At 31.7% G+C, this 26535-nt stretch overlaps 1 protein-coding gene across 3 annotated transcripts in view; it reads right to left on the reverse strand.

Moving 5' to 3' along the window:
* The window catches only part of LOC129950999 (mucin-2), a 48543-nt gene that overhangs the window by 2266 nt on the left and 19742 nt on the right, over nucleotides 1-26535 (reverse strand). The window contains exons 1-4 of one of the 3 annotated variants that reach the window (XM_056062981.1): nucleotides 3324-3530; nucleotides 443-2731; nucleotides 216-379; nucleotides 28-150 (exon numbers count right to left, since the gene is read on the reverse strand). In XM_056062981.1, the coding sequence (XP_055918956.1) occupies nucleotides 28-150; nucleotides 216-379; nucleotides 443-2717 (2562 nt within the window). In that variant the 5' untranslated portion in view covers nucleotides 2718-2731; nucleotides 3324-3530. Of the gene's footprint in view, nucleotides 1-27; nucleotides 151-215; nucleotides 380-442; nucleotides 2732-3212; nucleotides 3531-26535 lie in introns of those variants that run through there. The other 2 variants (XM_056062982.1, XM_056062980.1) reach the window with 2 other exon arrangements.

A 26535-nucleotide genomic window follows, 5' to 3' on the forward strand; every position in this document is an offset into this window, starting at 1 on the left:
AAGGTGGGTTAAGCCCATTATGTTTACCTTCAACGTTAAATTGACGAAAACTCCAGGTGATCCTTGGTTTGGGTCTCCTCTGTATATATTGTTTACCTTTGCCTCTATGAATTCATCAGAGTACGGAGTCATCGACATGGCAGAGTCCATCTAAAAAGGAGGTTAACGTTAGTTTAATTTTGACAAAGAATATCAAAATAAAAATTGGTAATCACAGCTCTAGCAGATTCGTAGCTCAACTGGCTGTAGGGTTCACTACTTCTATCGAGAAGCTTATTGTCCCAAACTATTCTATGCTCATAAAATCGATCTACCCGAAGTCCGACAAAGAACGAAACAACTTTTCGACATGGTTCACGGTGTTTTCGACGAGAATATCCTACGGGAAGAAGTCAAAGTTAGATCAAAAAATATCCTAATCAATTGCAGAAAAAACACTTACCAGGTCTGCAGTGACAGCTTGACACTCCGTTCTCCGTCTTACAGCGTTCGTGCTGTGCCTGATCACACGTCGAGTCATCCCCTACAATGCATGTATCTATCCTCACTGGTGGCTGTGTGGTCCTTGGTCTGTAATGGGGTCTCTGGGAAGGTGTTTGATTCGTGTGCACAGCGGGTTTAGTGCTTGGTTTTGATGGAGTTACATCAACTATTTCGGTTTCTGGAACGGCGTATCCTGTTCCCGGTCCAGGTGGCGTGGATGGGTAGGATGGTTTTGGCTGTGGACTGGAGGCATTCAGAACTTGTGAAGTGGTTGGAGTTGTAGTTCCAGCTGTTGTTGTTGCTGCAACGCCTGGGGGATCTGTAGGATCTCCGAACAAGTTGATATAAGTTCTTTTGCCATCGATTGAAACAAAACCATCATCCCCAGAAGGTGAGATAATGATGTCTCCATTACCAGGCACGCCGTTCTGTTGTCCTCCATAACCATAGGGTTTGATGTTTATCGTTTGCTGGGAGCCAGTTCCCGAACCTGGACCCTGAATTGCCGACAGAGTAACATCGAAGATCTCTCCATACCCAGGAGGCAACTGCTGACGAGTTGGCTGTATGTTGGGAGGTTGTGGGCGTGGAGGTCTGCCAAGAGGAGGTCGAGCATGTCCACCGGGCTTGAACTCCGGGTCATCTAGCACAATTCCAGGACGAGGATGATAGGGAACAGCAGACGAGCTTGACGAAAGAGATGTGCTGTGTGCTTCCTCGGTGCTTGAACTTGATATAGTTTCAATGATAACTTCTGTTGAAGTGGTTGTCTCAGGAGGCTTAATTGATATGCTTGGAGTTGTTGAAGTCGAACTTGAGGTGATATCTAAGGATGGAGTTTTCTTCGGTGCCGAAGTTGTCATAAAAATTATGTCTTCTGACGAAGAATTGATAACTTCCTCATTCGACATTGGTTCATAGTTTGATGAAGATGATGATAAAATTGGAGTGGACATAGAACTCACAACAGATGTGCTTTCAATGATCTTCGAAATGTCTTCGGTACTAGAAGAAATAACCTTTTTCTCAGACGACTTGATCTTGGAAGTAGGTTTCTTCTTCTTATCTTCGTCTTTTTTCACAGGAACTTCCTCGGTTATAATTGATGGCAATTCTAATTCGAACTCACTTTCGTTTGATGCATCCTCATCCTCATCTTTGTGGTTGGAGTATTCGTCCTTGGGAAGATCATTGTCATAGGTTGTGTCAGTTGGAGCTACCTCAATGGTCTCATTGTTCTCATTTTCTAAGGTCGTTAATTGCACCTCTTCTTCTGATGGTTCCGATTGACTTGGTTGATTGGGAACTTCTAAATGATCGGAAGGCTCAGGGTGTTCGTTCAAATCCGGGGGTGGCATATACTGGGGAATTGGTCGACGTCCTCCATTACTAGTGGTTATTGGTGGTCTTGGGCGATTTCTATGCCACGGTGGACGGTTACTTATGAAACCAGGTCTGTAGGGAACTATTTGTTCTGGAATCGGAACTCCTGTGATGAATGGCCTCTCTGGCCGGTCAAATGGATACGGAGGTGGTCGTATTGAGCTATCTGGTAATGGCTTCTGAATATCATAGTCCATTGGAAGTGACTGCACATCAGTAATTCTTGGCGGACCACGATTGTTAATCCTACTAGCTGTGGGTCTCCTATGACCAACTTGATTATTCGCATGAACATTAACATTTCCATTAAGTAGTTTTACTATTCCCGTTATAATATCCTGAATATCTGGATTAGGATTTTGTCGTGCCTGATTAGGCACCTGAGCAGTCGCCGAGGTCGGAGTAGCAAAACTCGGAGCTATGGGTGCGTTGGGGGACCCCGATGAAACCGATCGAAGGTCCCCTTTCGATAAAAAAGAATCATCCACCGTTAGACCCTTTGCTGTACGTGAACTTTTTGTTATTTCAACATTTTCTTTTAACGCACTCAATGTTTCAGTGGGTTTTATATTATATTGAAAGTATCGTCCAGCTTCTAGCTTTTCTCCATTAACGTCATCTCTCTCATCATCATCATCGTCTAACTCATTTGGACTTTTCTTCGAAGCATTTATATCGTTGAGAATTGGCATAGCTGATCGCTCTATCCTCGAATGTTCTTGTGTTTCGTATTTTTCATCCGCAAAGCTAGAATCTATCAGAGTGCTTTCAAGTCTGGCAGTTAGCTTTGATGAGCCTCTGCTCATTCCCAAGTTTGAAGATTTTGGTGAGATTTGGGACACCGAAGGCATGTAATTCAGGCATTCTGGAAGAAAAAATAAAATAAATCAAATGTTAAAATTCCAATGTTTAAAAAAATATTAAAAGATTCAAATTCAATGGTTTACAGAATTGGAATTTGATGAAAAAGATTCCGTTTAAGCTAATGTAGTGGTTTCCAATAAGAAGTTACATTCTGAATAGCCTATTATTTTGGACAGCTGTCACTTTTTTAACTGTTTATTTGTCATTAGACAATGAAAAACTTTGCCATTACTAAAAACAGAATTATAGACAATTTTAAACGCCCTAAAATTGTTAAAATTCACCAACAAAATTGGGGAACATTCTGCAGTCACACTTTTGCAAATAAGTTTCCTGACCGTGTTATTCTTCAATATCAAAAGACTACATGTCGTGAATATGTGTTTATGTTTATAAACTTAACTAATTGGTTTATGTCGACTTATTATTGTCTAAGGTCTACATCGTAAACAAAGTTTTTTCTTTCTCACGAAGTGACATACCTCTGACCTATACCTTCATACATAATGTATATCCAAAAGTCTTCAACACTTTTGTTGACCTGCAGAGCGTAACATTGAGCTTATGAAATTTTTTCTTCTGTCATTACTCACTTTCACTTTCACTTTTTTAACATCCCACACACAAGACAGAAAAGACACAACGCACAATCACGATGTGTATATGTATGTTAAGTGTAGTCCTGCGTCGCCGGCTGTCTGTCAGAAAAAAGACTTAATTATCCCTTTCCGAATACTTTTCCCTGTTTCGCCAAAAACAAGTTTGAAATGAACAACCCCGCCGCAATTCATCAATCATCTATATACGCTTGCACTTGCCTTTTGTTGCGTGTTACTTGAATCGGGCTTAGAGGTCCCTCTTAGAAGCTTTGAAACGTGCACGCGATCGATCAATTAGGAAAAATGTTTGTATTTTTGTTGTATCTCAACTTACAATTTAAATTTATTTGTTGCGCACATCTTTTTTAAGACTTTCTCGTTATGGTTATTATAAATGGTAGATAAGGCTTTATAGTATATATAGGGAAAGAAAATGTCAGCCAAAACTTGATGTGCAAAATTCCTAGTAAAACATCTAATAAATGGGATCCAAGTCTCACCACAATGCCATGTTTTAACATTTATGGTTTGAACATACAAACTAGCAACCACCGCAACTCAAAAGCTGAAAACCCGTCTTAAAATTAAGTAGGTCATCGCTTTTAATAACTTCCACAAAATCGACAGACGAATAGACATGTTTTTGTTTCTACCCTAAAACAATGAGGTAGGTAGAGGTACTCTGTCACTGTCAATTCCATACTTTATATTAGTAAAAAAAAAACAAGTCTTTATAATAAAAACAATGGTAATCAGACAAACAGTAGAAATATTAAGGTTTAAAACTAGGTTTTGGTGATACTTCTAATATTTTAACAGACTTGTCAAATAGTCACTTGCGTTTCAGTATAACCTTAATACTTGAGCTCCTGGAAATTCAATTCAGTTTACCTTGAGCTTACTTTGAATTACAGAGGTTCATTCCTTAGCCGTACTTCGTAAATGTGAATATGCCTTAAAACGCTCTGTCTTCCCAATGTACAATATTCAACATCTACACTTTTTCCAAATGCTCACTCTGTCTCTGGTTTACTAAATATATGTAAATCATTCAAATATGTGTGCTAGCAATTTAAGTGAGCCATTTTGTAATTAAAAATGGGAATAATTTAAACGTCAAATTGCTTAATTGATTTTGTACTCCATCTGTCATACATTTTCATTTTATATATATTTTATAAATTTTTTGCAAATATTATTTCAAGGTTGTTCCACTGTACCGCGTTATGCGTGTTTTTAAAAGAATTTAAAGTTAGTTTCAGTGGGTCAGTCAACTTGTTTCTAAGTCGCATTTCTTTTATGACTTTTGCGTTATTCCAGCAAATCAAGTTTTTAACTTTTCAATAGTTTATATACTTTATTTGTTTTTGTGTATTCTTCTTCTTCTGGAATTGGTTATGGATGCCAATTTTAACATGTATTGTTTTGATTATAGAGTTTGCTTGAACATAAATTAAAATTCTGTTAGATTTGTATTAATATCGAAAATGTTGTGCATTCAAAAAATAAAATGACGTCAGATTTATTAAAAAATCATATGGTTTTCCAATGTAAACTGAATGTTTTAACACTCCAACTGTGAACGCGCCTTAAAATCAAAGACCAAACTGTCAATGTCAAAATTTATTTGACCAGTTTATATATTTCTAACATCTCAGAGATTTTTGTATTCTCAGAAATATAAACAAAACTTGTTAATACGAATTTTTGACTTTTGCTGTCAGAAATCTGAGAATAAAATTTGTATGTATTTTTTTATCGAAAATTCTCTAATGGCTGAAACACATACACGCTTCAGCTTCGGCTTCGTCTGCGTTACGTTAGGCCTGCTTCGAGGTTGCTTTGAATGACATTTCTATTATTTCATCCCTCCAAAGAGCAAATATTTTGTTTGTTGACATTTTTTTTACAGCTGATGAGCTGTCAGACAATGCAAATGTTCAGATAATTGAACTAGAGCTTCCGTTTGGAGTCACATTACGTTACATTACGTTCTTTTCCTTACGATTGTCAAACGAAACGTGAGGTCGAAGCTCTATTGTGATAGCATGCATTTAATTCCTATGGCTGAACTCGTAAACGTCAGGCGAAGCCGAAGCTGAAGCGTGTTTGTGTTTCGGCCATAATTTACTGAACATTTGCTTTATCTGACAGCTCAACAATTAACAAATCTAAGAGGTAATGTACGGGTACTTGTCCGGTTGTCTTGGAGAAGGAGAAAAAGAAACCGTATGTTTAGAGGGTCTGTATCTAAAGTTAAACAGACTTGGCATTAGTAAATCACTGTTGTATATGCTTTATGACATGCTTAAGACGGTAAGCGCTTAACTCGACGATCTTATTCAGCTTTTACACCAGTGATCTGAAAACAGGGCTAACACAGGCAATGGCGTACGCCGACGACCTAACCGCGTACAGAAAGGCCCCAAAAATTTAGGTTATCAAGACACTTCTGCAAGGTGACTTCGACAAAATTCAACAATATTGCGATGACTGGAAATTAAAAATCAACATTCTGTTCAGGACTCACTGTATAAAGCCTCAAGGGATACGAGAAAGATCGAGTGATCGTTGGACCAAATCGCCAGCTAATGGTCAATAAAAGTGTAGTAAAGTACCCTGGCATGTGGTTGGATCAGTATTTGTATTTCGACAGACATATGAATGCTGCTCTGGCCAGAACTAGGGGAGCTTTTGCCCTGACAAAACGGTGGTTTTTAGCAACCGGTGATTTGCTAAATGGCCCTTATCCAGCCAATGATTGCCTATGGGTGCCCGATATGATTCAACGTTTACCCATCTCAAATGGAAAAGATTCGGGTTTTTGAGAGACAATGTTGCTTGGACTACACAGAACAAGTCGGAGTACAAACATTACTATTCCGACCATCAGGTTCTATAAAGCAGAGGCAACATAAATATAATAGATAATTTATTGCTGGAGCTTGGTAGGGGTCACATTGCGATAGCGATTTCGTCGACTAACAGCTTAATTTTTGGAGGTCACTACCCCAACAATGAGTACTACGAAAGTGCACGTTTTAAGTGGCAGCATTCCACTCAAAGATTTTCTCTATTTAGACAATCGAGGGCTGATACAGGATAGGGAAACTGTTACGCTAATCTACCACGTCAGCCGTAAAACTGTAGTTAGGCGACTTCTTTACAGTAGAGACGTCCTCGCACTGGACGGAGCCGAGCGCCTTCGGTTCAGTAGGACTGTTTCCGAAAGGGACCGAAGAGATAGAGTGAGGCAGTAGAACCAGTTTTGGTGGCTTCCAATTGAAAATGTCATTTAAAGTTGGTCTTGGCCGGCTTACATAGGTTTAAGGATTAGGTTAGGGACAGTAAGGGTGGCACCAAAAAAAATGCTTACTATGTCTGTTCTAGTTCTTAAGTAGTTTTAAGTAATTGTTAGTAGTATAATTGGTTTTAGTTAGTCTTAAGTAGCTTAAGTATCATAATTTAATTTAATTTATTATAATTTAATTATAATCGATTTCGGCTTTCATTTTTTATTAAGTTTTAAGTTTTATAAAAAATACAAAACAATGATAAAGATACCAAGGTTTTTTTATAAATTTTCTTGGTTATAGATTAAGTTCTCGTTATTTAGTATTCAAATTGTTCCTAGGCCGAAAGGCAATAGTTATAAGTAAGATTGAGATGAAATGATGCAACGTCAAAATGAGTAAGCTCAAATGAAAAACTGTCAAACAAATGATCCAAATTATTACCAAAGTTCATGAGTCTTTGATTATACATTCTTAAGAGACTTAACTAAATTTTTGGTTTATGATTTTAGATAATCAATTTGAGAATTGGTTTGGGTAATTGATCAGAGGAGAAAACCTTCAAATCATTTTTCTTTAAAATGACCAAAAAATTAATATTTTTCATTTTTATTCTTCATCATTTTGGAACATCAAGAATAAATTTATAAACGAATGTTCCTGTTGTTAACTGTTAACTCCTTTACATTAATATAAATTCATTCTTTAAATTACTTCACATAATTTATGTTACGATCTAAAAGAACAAAAAAAAACGCTCTAGATACTTTTTTTCTATGCTGTGTGTTCACTAAGCCGTTGTGGGCTTTATTATTTTGAAAAAGCAACCATGTACTTAACTTGAGTTCATGGTATTATAAAGTATTATATGCATCTACAATGAACACGGTGTTGGTTATAAGCACGAGTCTTTTCTTATGCCATCACTTCCAATATATGTATATGTGTTTGTACTTACTCTGAAAACCTAATTGAAAGAAATAGCCATCGCGAAGTACAACAAAACCATAAAAGTTTGTGAGCATCGAAGCCTACATTAAACCTCCAAGTCTAACTATGTACCTCGTAAGTCGTTATTGTAGTCTATCTGCTCTGCATCGACTGCATTAGACCACGAACAGGAAAACATATCAAAATATTGTAGAAAGTGAAATCCCGTTTACCTCTAAGAGGTAAAAAATACATAAACCAAATTGGAGACTATAGAAGAAATGTAACTAGTTCGGACTGAAACAATCTTTCCAAGAAGTGTTTACCATGGACATAATGCCGTTGAACTTTCCACATAGTTTTCCACTCCATAAACTAAACGTATTGTGGGCAGCGGGTGTTGAAAATTAAATTTGGTCTTTCAAGGTATTGCTTAAGTCAATGACCTGCGACTAATATGAGCTATGTCTACAATAAAAAGCAAAAGTATTTATTTATATTCTATTCTTTTTCTTATGTCTATATTACGTTTTGTAATTTTTTATTGAGTTCTTTAAATATTAATGAGCATTATTTTAAGTTGGACACAATGTGAGGAGTTTCTAAGAAAACTATATGTAAATCTACTTAAGTCAAATCTAACATTTATTCAGTTTTGGTAAGGGTTATTGCTTTTTTCCCCATATTTCAAATATGTATACGGTACGCGCAATAAAGTGAATGAACCTGTTATGATTATTTTATTAAAAAGAAACACCGTTACAGAAATTTGAATAAAGAACTATTTACCAGTTGAATAAATTTGTTTGACTATAAAGCCAAAGACCTTTTACATACATATATGTATTATAATACATATATATTGTTTAATTAGAACTTTTATGCAATGAGTAAGTCACATGTTACGACACATAGAATTAATTTAATACTTTTCTTTGTTGGTTTCTCAAAGGAAACGAAAGAGCTGACATTCGAACTTGATTTTAGGTAATATTATTAACAAATGCTTTAATAATAGAAATTTAATTTAAAACAAAATTATTAGAATTAAAAATGTTGATTTTAATGTTGAATATATATAATAGAATCATACAAAGCATTTTTAAGGCTAGAATTTCGTCAAGAAATTGTCTGTTTCTGTTTCAGTTAATTTAGTTTGTTTCAACGTGGTTATCCTATTCTTATTTTTTCAATAACTTTTGCCTTCATTACTTTTGTTTTATCATTTTTTTTCAAACTCAGTTCTCTTTGTTGTGTACAACTTTCATTTGTCACGACCTCCAATGAATGGGTTTTTATCTCTAAATGGAAGCAGCTGTCACCCGCATAATCATTTCATCAAGAAGAAGCCTTATTGCGCGAATTGTATGTATATGGCTTTCAGTTGGCTGCGGGCTTAAAATTAGTCATCATTTTACAGTTAATGGGTTATTTTCATATACATAGGTAGGTAATACCACATCCGTGTGTTGGCACATTGGAGTGCTTGCGCAGCTCTGCCTACCTCAATTTAATGCGTCATTTTTATATTGTGTTGCAATTTTCTTTGACTGATTTATTAAATTATGCCAATCATTTAAAGTACCCATGAGTCAAATTGTTGTTTTGTTTTTCGTAGACACTTAAATATTAGGTAATACAAAATTTGTTTATATTCACTACATAAAAGTCATTCATACAAATTATGTGGTTAACCAAATGATTATGTGTTTTTTTTGTGTGGAGAGAATAGTTCTCTAGGTCAATACTGGAATGTATGCAAGCTTAGATTATCTTTTAAATTACGTTTGATTGCGAAAAACCAGCAATTTTATTTGTATATTTCTTGTTTACACTTTCTTACACGTGGATTATATTCAAGTAGGTAAAATTTGATTGCGAAAGTTATACCATCATATCCAAAGTTTATCTCTATTTGTTTTTATTTAATATGAAGTTTAAAGTATTTTTGTTGGGATTAAATAAAGTTTTGACACAAAAAAAAACCTTTTGTCAAGTATCAACGAATATAAATTAATTCTTTTGATGTTCTAATTTGTTGTTTTTTAAATACATTCTTGAATAGCTAATTGAACCTCCAACAGCAGTGATAAGGTACTTAATACATCATTAAGAATACCACGTATCTGAACAATCAACTACAAAACTCAAAGACCTCTTTTTTAAAGACCATACTGCATTTGTTGTGCGTTGTTGTGCCTATCAAAGACTCAATTCGTGTTTTGCATATTGTGTGGGAAGAATTATTGCGAAATGAGGTAAATCTGCATTCATTCGTGATAAAATTTCTAAAATTATGTCTTTGACATATATTTTTGTGTTCATTCCATTTTCCAACAGAAAATTCTTATTCTCAGTGGACAAGGATTAAAAAAAAACCACTTATTATGATAAATGGTTTTAAGGGGTTTATGTATAATGTAACTTTATACGCTTCTATTTCAAAAATGGAATAAATCTTATATTTTGAACTGATTTTGAAAGGCGATATTCAGAATTCGAATTGAAAATTCGTTTTGGAGATCATAATGAAACAACTTATAAGTTTGAAATTAATTTATTACCCAATTTCCAAAAATGTCTTTATTAAAAAGAAGAATGTTGGTGATGGACTTTGAGTACGACCTTATTGATAAATGATTGATTTTTTAACTTCCCACAGGAAGTTATTGTAATGGGGCCGATTTGTCAAATTAAAAATTTTGACATTTCTCGACGTTTAAAGGTCCCTAAAGTCGAAATAAAAGCTTTTTAGAAAGATGTATGTGCGTGCGTGTGTACGTACGTTCGCGACGTTTTTTCGTCGTCCATAGCTCAATAAAGCAAAAAGATACAGATAGGGCGCTCAAGAAAATTGAGTGGGTGGTTTTTTTTACCATAGCAGTTTACAAAAATGTGGTTTAGGTTTTGGTTAACCTTAATATCTTGCGAACCAAATGCGCTAGAGACTTGAATTTAATTTAATATAATGTATTGTAACGTGTAAGCAAACAAATATATTTTTTGAAAAAAATCCAATTAATGGTTTTTTTTTTATAAATCACGGTTGTTTTTATAATGAAAAAAAATTGTCACCTTGAAAATTTTAGGAATACAAAAAGATTTTATCAGCAAACCAATTTTGTGCAACAAAAATAAAGTTTTTAACATCTGGTAAAATTTTAAGTAAAATCGAATTGACATTTTTTTTATAAAAAATAAAAACCTAAAAAAAACATTACTCAAAGTTGGTAAAAATTGGATCTCGACTCAAATATCTTTTCAGAACTTTGAGATTATGCATTCCAATTAATTTAAACTTCTAAGAAATATTGTTTTCAACATTGGGAACAATTTTGAGAAAAATAGAATTTACAGTTTTCTTACAAAAAATAGAAGCCTAAACAAAAAAAATAATAAAAGTTGGTAAAAATTGATTTTCAATTCAAATATCTTTTCAAAACCTTGAGATAAGTGCTTTAAATTACTTATATCTTTTAAAAAATATTGTTGTCAACATTCAGTAAAATACAGTTTTGAGAAAAATCTTATTGACAGTTTTTTCACAAAAAAAAAATACCTTAAATAATAAACAATAATAAAACTTGGTAAAAATTTACTTTCGACTCAAATAGCTTTTCAAAAATTAAAAATATTATCTTCAAACTTTTTATTTCACAGAAATATTGTTTTTGATATTCAGTATTTTTTTTATAAAAATCAAACAGTCCGTTTTTCATAAAAAATAAATCTACAAACAAATTGGTAAAAATTGATGTTCGGTTCTTGATATCTCTCAAATGAATTTCATTCATCCAATTTGTAAAAAATTAAGAAATGCTCCTTAAATTGGTAAAAATGTGCTTTCAAATTAAAATCTATTTAGTAAAACTAGATTTTCAAACTAAACTATTACCTTATATGAAAAATATTTTGTTGGTAATTTAAAATTTGTAAGAATAATTCAACTAACAAATTTTTTAACCCAACACGAACAATTTAAATTAAGAGATTTTTGTATGTAAATAGGGATAAAGACTGAAAAATTATAGGATTGAGTCTTTCATATAGAAAAATGTATTAACAAAAGAAGTTGACGTCCGAATTTAAAAAAAAAATGGTCTAGGCCATCCTAAATGCCAAAATGAAATCAAATCAATAAAACAGAAACGGGATTTTGTTATAATTATGATTCCTTACAATAATTGTTTTGAAGCGTTTTATTAAAAATTGGTAGTTTTATAGTATTTTTGCGATAACGTTTCAAAGATCCACGCCAAGACAACACAGTATTTTTTGGCCAAATGGCGAACTTCTAACGTGGAAAGTGAAAAACTTGCATAAAACATACTCGGATGAATTCTAATAACCAATGCAATGTCCTATACTCACTTCTTAGGAAAATCAGCTATATTCCAAGTTTCAAGTCAACTGTTTCGAAATTGTCTTAAAAATTCAGTGTTGAGTAAAACGCTCTTGAGGGAAGAGTGGTAGAAAATCATGAATAAGTTTATTACACTTTTAATACTTAAATTCTAAAACTTATTACCTTAGAGTTTTACCCCGCCTAAAATATTTTGGGACATAATCTTCAGTATCATAGGGGGAAATCGATTTTTGGAAAGGCTAGGGTGGACTATTAGGCTTTAAGAAGATAGAGATATTACTTCAAACTACTGTAATGCATTTGTCGCTATAACTAAGAATCTTGTCATAGTAACATTCATTACAGTTGCGCCGAATTAATGAAAAAGACAAATATGCAGGAACATACTTATGATGGAAATCATCACAAACATAATGTGGAGCATGTGATGTATGTTGTTGTTGATGATGTTACCAACAGTACAAATCTAGAACTAGCCTACATTATGTTGGCTTCCTTATTTCTCTGCCAACAATACTTAATACCATAAATATGCATCTGATCTTCTTCATTCATTTTCTTTTCCCTCGCATTTTTCTTTTTATATCGTGTGCCGGCAAAGTTATATTATTATCATCAACATCTCTATTTTCTATCACCGCACTGTCTGTGTCTCGATGATGTTATAGCTTAAGATCAAGCTCAACTTCGGGTGAAATCTTTTTTACCTTTCTTCACTTTGTTTTTATTATGGATGGGAGAGAACAAAAATAAAAATTTCACTTTTTCGCATTTTCCCAGAACACATTTTTTCAAAACTGGAATGTCTTAGATTTTTGTTAGATTGAGTGAATGTCTGTTTTTAGGTAAATTATAAGACCTCTGGGTTTGACCCACAGATAAGAATCAATAAATTGAAATAAACATAAACTTGTGTTACGACTGTGTAAAGTGTAAACCTACTATTTGGTTCTGCATCTGACGTGATTCTGATTATGTCCGAAAAGCTTTTAAAATTAATTTAAATTCTTTTAGATAAATAACTGACAGCAATTTAAGACCGAATGAAGAATGCTGCGGCACTTATATTCAAATATTTTGTCTTCTCTTGATCTTCTCTTTGATTATATTTTGTTTTACAGATTTGCTTTTGGATTCTTTCTAACTCTGACCAAAGAGTATATTGGAAAAAAGGTATGTGGTTGAAAGATATATGTTGGACACTTTTGTGGGCACAATGATGAACACACCTGTATACACCATCATCAATAAAGGTTATTGAACATGAACAACAAGACTTTGAGGTATTCTTTAATAATGGATTTAGTTATTTAAGGTTAAGTAAACTAACACCTTTATGGTTAATAAATAATGGAAATGGGGTCTTAGCGACATAACATGTTAGAATAACCTACATTTTTAACTCAGTGTAAGCAAATATTAGACAAATTTTGTATAGGGAACAATTTGTCGGTATACATACATTTTGTCTAGAAAAGAGCATTAGCCTCTTTGTAAGAACATTCTTTTAAGCTTCGATTAAATATGTAGGTTATGGTTAAACACAAATATTTACTTTTCAAAAGTACTTGTCCGGTATTAAGTATAATATGCAGAAAAATTCCAAAATTAACAAGTCTGAATTTAGAGTTATTTGATTACAAGGGACCTTGACTAATTTTGTTATAGGAATAGAAAGTCTTGAGTATTGGATTCTTTCCTTTAAACATACTTCATTTATTTATTTAATCCGTTAATTATCTAACGTTAATATAAACTTATAGCTATTTACATAATTTTTAATTTAAATTTTTTATTAATATAGAAATAAATAAATACTATAACAAATTAAAAAAGCTTTCTTTAAATTGTTTACTTTTAACATTGTCATTAACAGATGAAAATAAATTATAAAATTTATTGAAGACTGAAATCAATCGATTTAAAGGGCTATTCATACCATAGTTAGTTCTGCTAAAGATCGGACATAAAGGTATCTGTCTTCTTATGCTAGTTTGACTATAACTAAAATTTAGACGATTCAGAGCTGTTGCGGATATAAAAGAACCATTAATTTATTTTAAAATAAAACAAAATTGGAGATATTGTCTATGTTGTGAGAGTGTAGGGAGGTTTATTAGCAAAAGTCTCTGAGAATAAGGAGGTGGTGTAAATATTTCGGAAAACGGAAGAAAACGCAGACAAAAACGCATAAATCTTTTTTGGATACTTTCTAGTCTGTCAATATGGAGTCAATAGTATGGTGGTGCCCATATAACACAGCCGTATTCAAGTATTGGCCTGACAAATGATACATACAGAAGTTTTAAGACGTAGGGGTCACGAAAATCACTAGAAAAACGTTTAATAAAACCTAGAATTTTGTTAGCTTTTTTAACTATAAAGTTATAATGGTCACTGAACGTTAATCTACTGTCAAGAATAACACCTAAATCAGAGAAAACGGAAAGCTTACAAAGGGAGGAAGAATCTAATAAATAGTTATAATCTATAATTGTTTTTTTGCGTGTAAAACACATAGTTTTACATTTGTCAATATTCAATAAAAGTCGGTTTGTATTGCACCATTCCCTAAAACTATGAAGATCTTCTTGAAGCTGTGAGCAGTCATTAATTGCACTAATAGATTTAAAAATTTTAATGTCATCAGCGTATATTAAAACGGAGGAGTTTTTTATAACGGATTTTATGTCATTTATATATAAGATAAATAATAAAGGACCTAAATGGCTACCCTGTGGAACACCAGAGTTGACGTAAAATTGGTCGGAGAATTCATTTCTGAATATAACACTATAACTTCTGTTTTTGAGATAAGACGAGATCCACGTCAAGAATTTGTCGTTAAACCCTAAGGCCTTAAGTTTATGGACTAAAGTCTTGTGACACAATTTGTCAAAGGCTTTGCTGAAATCTGTAAATACGCAATCTACTTGTTTACGATCTTCGAAAGAGTCAAGGCAGAAAGAAGTGAAGTGAAGTAGGTTTGTAATTGTTGATTTATTCTGGACGAAACCATGTTGATTTTCACATACAATTGAATTACAATTAAAGGATAACATCTTACAGATAATGGACTCAAATAATTTGGGAATAACGGAAAGTTTGGCAATCGGCCGGTAATTCGTTATTTCATTCTTAGACCCTTTTTTATGAATCGGAGTTATAAATGCACTTTTCCATAATAGTGGGAAAACTGAGCTTCTAAGAGATTCATTGAACAAAACAAACAGAGGGTACGATAAATGAGACACACATTTTTTTAAAACACATGATGGTACTCCATCAGGGCCAGGGTGAAAACAGTCATCAAGTTCTGAGACACAACGAACAATTGAATCCTCACATATTGTCAAGTCAAGTGAGTTAAGGTGAGGATAATTTTGGGCTGGAAAGAACGAATCGGAAATCTGAAAAGAAGAAGGTACGTCGAAAGCATCTTTGAAGAAATTAGCAAACATATTTGAAATTATTTGGGAGTCATGACTTGTTGTGCTATTGAAAGACATAGAGATTGGGTAACCGTCAGTTTTTCTTTTACTTTTCACGAAATCCCAGAAGTTTTTTGGGGTCTGTTTGAATTCATTTTCAATTTGTATAATATAGTCAGAGTATAGAATATTGGAGTAGTCAATGAAAATATTTTTAAGTTCGGAGTAAATTCTGAAGTCTTCTTCTGCTCTAGTTTTATTAAATTTTAGCCATGCCTTATTTCTTTTATTTTTTAAGTTTTTTAATTGAGTGTCAAACCATGGTGGAGTTTTAGATTTATAGCGAGATTTCCGTAATGGCGTAGTTTCATAAAAACAGTTAAAAATAATACTATAAAAATTTAGACACATGTCATCAATATTACGATTTAGGAGCAGTTGGTTCCAGTCAACATTACACAATAAGTTAGTTAGTTCATTAAAGTTACATTTTTTAAAATTGAATTCAAGTTTTTCATTTGATGTATTAGGGATATTGCACACATTTATATTCAGTGATATATTTAAAGCTGGATGGTGACGGTCTTCTTCTACTAGTTTAACATCGGCTGGAGATACAGCTACGTCAGTATTTATCGTGTCGGAGAAAAATATTAGGTCCAAATATTTGTTGTATTGATTGGCAACTCCATTAAATTGAACAAGTCCACAAGAAGCTAAACCATCAATAATTGTGAGTTCATTGGTGCTCGTTGGACTGATAGGTGTAAAATAGTTGAAATCTGATGATTTTGTCCAGTTGAGGTTCGGAAGATTGAAATCACCTACGATGACTTCAACTTCGAAGTTTTCCAATAAAGGTTTAATTTTTATATAGAAAACCGAGTATTTTTAAAAAGAAAGGCTATTTTTTGTTCATGGTTTTATTTCATTACTAATACGCATTTTTGTGCCTGTATGACACTGGTACCTTATTCAGTTCCAACTTTATGGCGTTGAATCAATTCTGGAGCATCGGCATACTTTTTATCTTTCTACTACTGGTTACAGCAGAAATATTTTCAGATTTGAGCGACGCATACGATTTCGAATCTTCACATGACTAATTTGTTCCAACAGATCAAATTTTTTAATGAGTTTCACTGTGGATGCATAGGGAAGTGCTTAACGACGATCCAAAAGTGATTCAGTTTGTGAACAGTGGTTTCAAAATTTTCAGCTTATTTGTTGTGAATTATAACAATTTCAGTTCCACTTTAAGAAATAGCGTAGTTTTTAGATTTTAAATGCTAAAACATGGTGGCATAAAAGGTAACAACTACCCAAATAGTCGGATGTTCAAATTTTTTTTGGAAAAACCTGTAGTATCACGAGAAACACAATTGTCAAATTCCTTTTTAAGTTTGAGGCTAGAATGTGCCCAAATTCTGATAACTTCTCATCTCATCTGTCAATGTGTCTTACTTAAAACGTTTACTGAATATTCATAACAATATTTTTGTGTCAGATAAATAATTTTAAGTGATGATTTTTTTTTCTTTGTATATTCCAATATTCCAAATTCTTGAAAAGACATTTGAGTAAAAAATCAATTTTTTACCAACTTTTAGTAGTGTTTTTATAAGATTTTTATTTCGTGTAAAAAAACTGTCAATTCGATTTTTCTCAAAATTGTATCAGTTGTTAATTTTCGGTATATAAAATTAATAACTTCACATAGAAAGTTATTGCAATGGGTCCGATTTGTCAAATTGAAAATTTCAGAGCCAAAGTAAAAGATTGTTAGTGTACGTACGTTCGTACGTCCGTACGTTCGCGACGTTTTTTTCTTAGCTCAAGAACCAGAAGAGATATTATCGACTCCAAATAAATTTTGTTATACAGATAATAAGGCCGAAAGATGCAGAAAGGTCTCTCAAGAAAATTGCGTGTTTTTTTTTTACCATAGCAGTTTAAGAAAAAGGTGAACATTTTTGGTAAACCCTAAATATCTCACGAATCAAAAACGCTAAAGAATTGAATTAAATTTTATATAATATATTGTAACGTCATACCAAACAAGTATATTTAAAAAAATCCAATTAACGGTTTCAATCAAAAAAACTGCAAACAAAATTTGACACCTCTATAACTTTACGTATACAAAATGATTTTATCTCCAAAAAAATTTTGTGCAACGAAAAATAAAGTTTTTAACATCTGTTTTTTTTTTTATAAATAATAAAAACCAAAAAAAAAAACATTACTCAAAGTTGGTAAAAATTGAATTTCGACTCAGATATCTTTTCAAAACTTTGATTTATTGGCTTTTAACTACTTTTATCTTTTAAAAAATATTGTTGTCAACATTCAGTAAAATTTTGAGAACAATTTTATTGAAAGTTTTTTTTACAAAAATGAAAACGTAACAAACTAACAATTTTTACAATAGTAAAAACTTACTTTCGACTCGAATAGCTTTTCAAAAATTAAAAATATTGTCTTCAAACTTTTTTATTTCACAGAAAATATTGTTTTCATATTCAGTATGTTTTTTATAAAAATCCAACAGTCCATATTCAGTATGTTTTTATAAAAATCCAACAGTCCTTTTTTCATAAAAAAATAAAATCTACAAGAAATGTTCGGTTCTTGATATTTCTCAAATTAATTTCATATCGAATTTGTAAAAATTTAAGAAATGCTACTTAAATTGGTAAACATTTGTTTTCGACTAAAAATCTATTTAACAAAACTAGAATTTTAAACTTAACTATTTCATTATATGACAAATATAGTTGGTAATTTAAAAATTTTTAAGAATAATTCAACTAACAACTTTTTTCACCCAACACAAAAACTTACAAACTTTTAAGCAATTGTAAAATAATCAAGGTGACAATTATTTTTTTGTTTCTGTTTTTTTTTTATTTATAAAAACAGTTAGTTGATGTTTTTTTTTTAAATTAAACAAGTTTGGTATCACTTCCCATTATACAATAATATTTTAATTGAACTAGCGACTAGCGACGTTATTGGTTCGTAAGAAATTATGTAAATATTTTTTTGAAAGTCCTTTTTGCATCGCTTTGATTTATTGTTTCTACTGGTTCTTGAGGTATGGATCAGTAAATTATCTTCAATACCTAAATTATTTGAAACAATAGTTTTAGATAAACTAAGTTTTTTTGTAAAAAGAAACCATTTCTAGCATTAATTTTAACAGAGTCAAATATATCAAAACCATTTTCAGTCACTTCAGTTGTTCCACAATGCAACCATTTAGGTCCATTGTTGTTTCGGGGATCGGAGTCGAGTCAAAATTTGTGAAGAGAAACCTGTGTGTAGAGGTGTTGGTTTTACATAGATAATGCATTATGGTCTGTTTATTTGCATCTTTGTGTACAAAAAATTAAGTTTTGTTTTAATCAAATTAAAAAAAAAATTGGTGAAAATGGTGCCGAACTAATCAGTTCTTCATTGTATAACATGGATCAAACTATCCCACTTGCACTTCATAAGAAACATCGAAACACCATTTGCATTTAAAAAAATTCTGTTAAACTTAATCATTCTTAAATCTTCTTGTGCGGTGGAACCAAAAAGATTTATTTAATCTAAACTGAGCTAAACCTTTGATGGAAACATAGTAAAACTTAATTTTCTTTTCGATTGTTTTCTCTTGCAAAATAAGCCCAGTTAGTCCATTTTCATTAACAAAACTAAATAGTATCAACAGTAACAGATTGATTTTATCCCCAATGGAAAACACATGATTCCAAATGCACAACTACTCAAAGAACACAGCCATCGAGATACAAAAGCAATATCAATCGTACCAACATTTAAGAACAAAATCACATAAGATCCATTCGAGACTCGTATAAACCCACCCGTAGTAAGATTCTGCTCTAACTTTTATCGTTAGTATTCATACCGCGAATATTGTTTTTGTTATTCGTGTAAAATCTTACTATACTACTGATTGATTTTCCAATAAAACACGGGTAATAACTTCCTATGTGAAGTTTAAAAAAGGGTGGACATCAAAATTGAGTTTGCAAAAGAGATGCATTGTTTTTAATTAATTGATAGGGTTAACACCATTTTTCTTATTTAATGATAAACTTTCAATATTATTACGGAAACGAAAAGCAACACATTTGATGTACCAGAAATAATCTTTTAAAAACTTCTAACAAATTGTATACACGGTAGTGAACCTAGATTTCATAAACTTCTGTAAACCTTTTCTTAATTACGAGTAATTTATAAACTCTTATATTTCTTTGGTTCTTTTGAGTTCCAAAATTTACATATTAAAAGAAAGAAAGTTGTCATTTTCTTACATCATATTATTTAAAGGTGATGAAAAAATTAAGTGACTGTTTTGTATTTAAAAAACAGTTAAGAGTATTCAAGTGAAAGTGGTTATCAAAGAATTTAGTGTAGATATTTTTAGGCTCACAATCAAGTTAATTGTTAAACGTTAAAAATGTGTTTAAATTCCTTTTTAAAGTGATTAACCTCTTTTATACTTCTTCCACATGCAATTGCAGTTTTGAAAAACAACATTTTATTCCCGTTCCTATCAGATACCTACAAAAATTGGGTCTAACTGAATCCCAAAGTGTGTCAACACACACAAAAGACCTATAACCATTGATAATTTATCTTCATTGCGAAATCAAATGTCATAAACCAGCTAATTCACAATATAGCCTGGCCATGGCCTAGCGATGGCCTGGCCATTGCCATAAACACAGAACTGGAAGCTGGAATAAAATCATATGATATGATACTATGTATCGCTATATACTCCTAGATTTCAAAACCGGTGATGATGGTGTAGGTATAGATGTGATGTTGTCCCGAAAGAACCTCTGTGTCCGCAACTGATGCTGGCGCGCAAAGCTCCATTCGAATATTGTGTCATGATCTTGGTTTAGTTTCCGTAAGAATATTTTTAACGGAATTCTGTTTCAGGTTTGTCCAGCTCCATCACAGAAGAGAAGAGATGGTAACGTTGTTTTTCTGTGACGTCTTCTATAGGCAATTATTGAGATTTTAAGTGTTGCAAACTTAAAAAACACATTACGAGGATGCATGTGTTGTGGCTGTAGCCATGTGAAGAATAAGATGTTCTTCCCAATATAATAGATTCGACGAAGAACAGCAATGTTTAGATTCTGATTGCAAAACTGGTTACCTGGATGGTTTGAGGTTAGTTAATAGTCAGATAATATATTCTCTTCTTGAAAATGGGATTGTTGATTTGCTTATATATACAGTACACAGAGTTATGAGTACTTCTTTTGCTATATGAATATTAATTTGTTTCAGTTGAAGTTTTTAGGACACCTGTTTGAGTTGTTTCGAAATACATAAGAAGTGTCCTAGATATAAATTGCAAAGGAACCGTTCAAATAGATTAATGTTTCAAAGAATTGCACTTAATTATTTTGACCTATTTCATGCTTTGACGGGGCTTGTACATATAGATTTTGTGAAAGGAAATAATTTATTAAATCTATTGCTGGAGTTTTAGTGTAGGAGCAGTAGCAGTTGTATAGTCGATATGATTATGTTGTCCTATTAAATCAACGACTTATTTCGAAACCTAGGGTACAAATTTGAGCTTGTCGAAAAATGTTTGAGACCAAAACGGACACAAATTGCATGCTCGACAATTTTGAGGCTGAGAAAACGAAGACTTGCCTCACAGACCCGAGATTTTATGAGACTTTTTATACAATGATTATAGAACACCAAAAGGTAGGACTGAAGACATTTCAAGCTTACTATATCCCATTCGTCTTAGTTTCCGAAATAAATAAAAGGGACTAAAATTATTAATCTGGCTGTTATTGGAGAACAAAAATGTAACCTACTGCATTAACAATAAGCGAAAGTGATTTTAAACTTCTCTAAGAGACATCAAAAGTCTTAAATTGACATCTGATTTTCAAGACAGATTATTAAATATGTTCAAAGCAGATAACATAAAAAATTATGTAAATTCTTTTGTTTTTATAAAAAAATAAATCTATACAATAAAACAGTTTATGTTCGTTCATATCTCAAAACTGATAAAAGTTTATTAATTTCTTGTCTTTAGATGAATTCAATTGATACGCTAATTTTCTTTTGAAGAGCATTAATAGTGACTTTGTTATTATAAGAAATTAATTTATCTTGTTTTTTGATGTCAGGGTTTTTTTTTGGAAATCTTTCCATGGATATGAACAAAAACTGTATTGCAAAAGATTACATTGAGTTTAATCCATTATAAAATTAAATTTTGTATGGATTTAAGAAAATTGGAAGACAAAGAAGTTAGCAAAGAGTTTTAACCTTCTTGGATGTAAAATTGAAGTAATATCAGCGCATTTGTCAACAATTTTATGCTGAATTAACTAACAATGATAATTTCCGGATAAAAAGCCTGATTAAGGTTTTTTTTTGTTATTCAGGCTTATTATGAAAAAGAGCGTTTAAATCAAAATACATACTGTGCACTTCGTGATTTTGTCTACCAATTTAATCTTCCAAATATAAATTTTGCAAAACTTTGAAAAAATCAGTTTTAAAGGAGATGTAAAAACACCAGTGCATACAGATCGTACTGCAGAAAATGTTGCAGCTGTTCGTATGACAGCGTGGCTGAAGAGCCGTCCCCCTCAACTCATCGTAGTGAACATCATGCATAAGGGCTTGCATTTGAGTTGCAAATAACGCAAGAACTAAAGTCTTTTGACAATTTCAAGCGTCGTCAATGGTCAGAATGGTGGTAAGAAATTTAGACGGTGGATGATAAATTTTCGAAGAAAATCATATTAAGTGATTAGGCACATTTCACCTCAGTGGATTCGTCACTAAGCAGAATTGCCATATTTGAGTGAATGATAATAATCTAAGAGTGATTGACGAAAAACCAATGCACCCACAAAGATAGTGACTGTTTGGTTCGGTTTATGGGCTGGCGGCTCCGGGCCGTATTTTTTCTTTTTTAAAAATGAGGCCTGTTAGGCAGTTGCTATGAATGGTTTTTGCTATCGTGAGATGATAACGAACTTTGTATGGCCCGAAGTGGAAAATATGGATGTGGACAATATGTGGTTTCATCAGCGACGACCATTTCACCGATATTGTATTACCTACATAAAAAATTTAACCATATCAATATTATGATAATAAAATGAAATGACAGTAATTTCTTAAATAATTTGTGTTTTATTCAAAATCAACATCGGCCCCTAAAATTTAACCAATCTTTACTAGGTGCATCATGATTTGCTTTGAGGAATTATTTCACCATGAATCAACAATTTCTCCATAGGGGTATATTTGTGCTACGAATAATGAGCAAAAATTACGACAACTTCAGTTATAATTTAAATATCGCCACAGAGTAAAGAAGTATGGACTAGTTGAAAGCCTATTACGTTTCTTCTTAAGGAAAATATTCTTTCTGCCGATAAATGCCCCAAAATATATGTATTATTTGGGAACTGGTCTTCCGTCAATGTTTATTTCAACCTTTAAAAAAGAATATTGACTACATTGTGAGAGTACTTAACATGGACGAGCATAGGCTACCGAGAAAGATAATGTAGTGTGTGATTCAAACATAAAATCTGGTTGTAAAAGAATTGAACTTGTTAGCTGAGGACGGTGGCTTGACCCTGAATTGGAGTATGAATGCGTTTCAAATGAAGAAGATGCTTTTCCAAGTAATATCCGTCACTGATTTGAATGAAGGGTATGGGCATATTGAAAAAGCTCGTTCATCAACGGAAAGCCAATATTATTCAAAGTGCGTACTTAATCTCAACGACAGAAACTAATTTAGCAGCGAATATAACAATTCTATCATTTTATCCATATTTAAGATAAGAGGAGAACTAATCAGAAAAAGAGGCTGGGATGCGACCCACACTTATAACTTCCCATCCCTTCTGTCGATTTGTCTTCCTTAAAAGTTTGTCTATATGTACTAGTATCAATTTTACCAAATTTGCGTACTATTTTTTGTAGATTTTATTTTTTATGGAAAAACGGACTGTTGGATTTTTATATAAAAATTACTGAATATTGAAAACAATATTTTCTGTAAAATAAATAAGTTTGAAGGCAATATCTAAAATTTTTGAAAAGATATTTGAGTCGAAAATCAATTTTTACCAAATTTTATACATTTTTTTAGGGTTTTTATTTTTTGTACAAAAACGGTTAATTCGATTTTTCTTAAAATTTTACCGAATGTTGAAAACAATATTTCTTATAAGATAAAATTAGATTGAAGCCAATAATTCAACAATATTTCAAAGTTTTGTAAAGATATTTGAGTCGAAAATCAATTTTTACCAACTTTTGTAAAATTTTTTTCGGTCTTTATTTTTTTGTAAAAAAACTGTCAATTCGATTTTATTCAAAATTTTACTGAGTGTTGTCAACAATATTTTTTGAAAGATAAAAGTAAATTAAAGCCAATATCTCAAAGTTTTGAATAGATATTTGAGTCGATATTCAAATTTTACCAACTTTTGTTATTTTTTTTCGGTTTTTAATTTTTTGTAAAAAAAACTATCAATTCGATTTTTTTCAAAATCTTACTGCACGTTGAAAACAATAGTTTTTGAAAGATTAAAGTGAATTTTAGCCAATATCTCAAAGTTTTAAAAAGATATTTGAGTCGAAAATGAATTTTTACCAACCTTTATTATTTTTTTTTTAGGTTTTTATTTTTTGTAAGAAAACTGTCAATTCGATTTTTTTCAAAATTTTATAGAATGTTGAAAACAATATTTGTTATAAGATAAAATAAGTTTTAAGCCTAAATTTCAAGTTTTTGAAAAGATATTTGAATCGATATTCAATTTTTACCAACTTTGAGTAATGTTTTTTTTATATTTTTATTTTTTATAAAAAAAAACTATCAATTAGATTTTTCTCAAAATTGTATCAGATTTCAAAAACATTGTTCTCCGTTGCTCAAAATTGTTTTGGAGATGAAATTATATTTTAGTCGTTAAATTTTTTAGGTGACAAATTTTTTTTTTCCATTTTTTTGATTTATAAAAAAAAACCGTTAGATAGATTTTTTGAGATTACATTAAAGTTTATTATATAAAATTTAATTCAAGTCTCTAACGTTTTTGGTTCGTAAGATATTTAGGGTTAACCAAAATTTTCACCTTTTTTTTAAACTGCTATGGTAAAAAAACCACCCACGCAATTTTCTTGAGAGCCCTTTCTGCATCTTTCTGCCTTATTATCTGTATAACAAAATTTATTTGGAGTCGATATCTCTTCTGGTTCTTAAGCTATGGACAACGAAAAAAACGTCGCGAACGTACGGACGGACGTACGGACGTACGAACGTACGTACACACGCACGCACAGACATCTTTCTAAAAATCTTTTATTTCGACTCTATTGACCTTGAAACGTCGAGAAATGTCAAAATTTTCAATTTGACAAATCGGACCCATTACAATAACTTCCTATGGGAAGTTAATAAGCTTTAAGCCCCATCGTAATGAGATTATCGATCTTTGCACCGTCTGTAATCAGCATGAGAGAGAGCATGTATTACACTTCTTAGGCGCTGATGGATATAAGGCGTGTTCACTTTGAAAAAAGCTTTCTGCAAGTTGAAAAGGTTATGAACTATCTGAATGGTGCAAACTGGATGCGCCTTTCCGAATTCTATAAAGAAGCGATAAAATACAGAGCCCGAATCATTGATGAACATTTTTGATTCAAATAAATAACAGGCATAAGAATCCGTTCACCGAATACATTTTTGTTTGATTTGATTAATCTAAAAGTCCTTTAAAAATGTTTTTAGCTATATTGAAAATCCTCTCAAATTTCGTTGTTATTTTGATTAAATTCATTGGAATTCAAGTAAAATATTTTGATTTAACTAATCTAAAAGTCTTAAAAATTTGTTTTGACTAAACTAAAAGTTCCTAAAATTAAAAAAATTAAATTTAAATAAAATATCTATTTTAATTTAACTTATTTAAAAGTTCTTATTCCATTACAATTTGTTTTTTATAGTCATTTGAAATAAAAATTATTAATAATAATAATTATTATTATGTTTTAATATTACTTAATTACAAAATGTAAATAGAAATGCCGCTCAGGCAGACGACAGTCCATGTCATGTCTCAAACATTTATTCAGAAGTTATAATAAAATTGTAAACATTACGAACTCCAAATTTTTGTACATATACGACATATAGGAATAAAATAGCACGTACTTCATTCTTAAAAAAATTCGAAATCAACCAGAATTACGATGGAAGAGAAGCGTTAGGCGGTAGAAAAATATACTTTTTTTTGGATTATACCTCCTAACTGAATACACACATTTTTGAAAATACTTTCCACATTTTTTAAAAATATTAATGGATTTTAAGAAAATAATAATAATTTTTAAAGAATTATCCAACATCAACCACTAGTTTTTTTTCGCCCACTTGCAAAGCGTTCCAAAGGAAAAATTGAATATTTGTTTGAGTCAACTGAATAGGTATGAAAATTAAAATCGTTTGTTTGTTTGGAAGTTGGTACTTTCATTTTTACTTTCAATTATTTCGTAAATTAGTTCCGGTATGAATCTTGCAGCCTTTTGATATAATTCAACGATATTTCTCTAAACGCTACTGGCAGAAATTCATGATTCTTTGTCTTCAAATGACTACCCCCATTAACTGAGGGTACGATCCATCCAAAAGTATATTTAATATTTTTAGATTAGATGAGTACGACGGTTATTAAAAGAAGTGCCAATTTTGCTCCTATGTCCAAGCTTTTATTATGCGCATCGGGCGAATAGGAACATTAACATGTTGGAATGTCAAGTTTTTTGGGTCAACAAATGTTGCATTATATAATCCAAAGTTTCTTTCCAAGATTCACTTACATCTAGTTGTAGCAGTTTTTGACATAACGACCTTAACTTGAACTGACAGCTTTCCATATTACCTATTTCACAGTAGTTGTGATAAAGCTTTTAACCCCTTTTTATTTTCTCAAATCGTGAAAATAGAAGATTTAACCATCAAGGCCATAGAAATGAAATAGTTTTATCGTCTGAAAAAACCACGTGATACCATTATTTTTTCCAGATTGTTTGTTCTTCAGTTAAAATTGTTTAAGATAACTCAAATGTTGATAACCCTTAAAACT

Source organism: Eupeodes corollae, chromosome 3 (genome assembly GCF_945859685.1).
Source record: "Eupeodes corollae chromosome 3, idEupCoro1.1, whole genome shotgun sequence".
Lineage (NCBI taxonomy): Eukaryota > Metazoa > Arthropoda > Insecta > Diptera > Syrphidae > Eupeodes > Eupeodes corollae.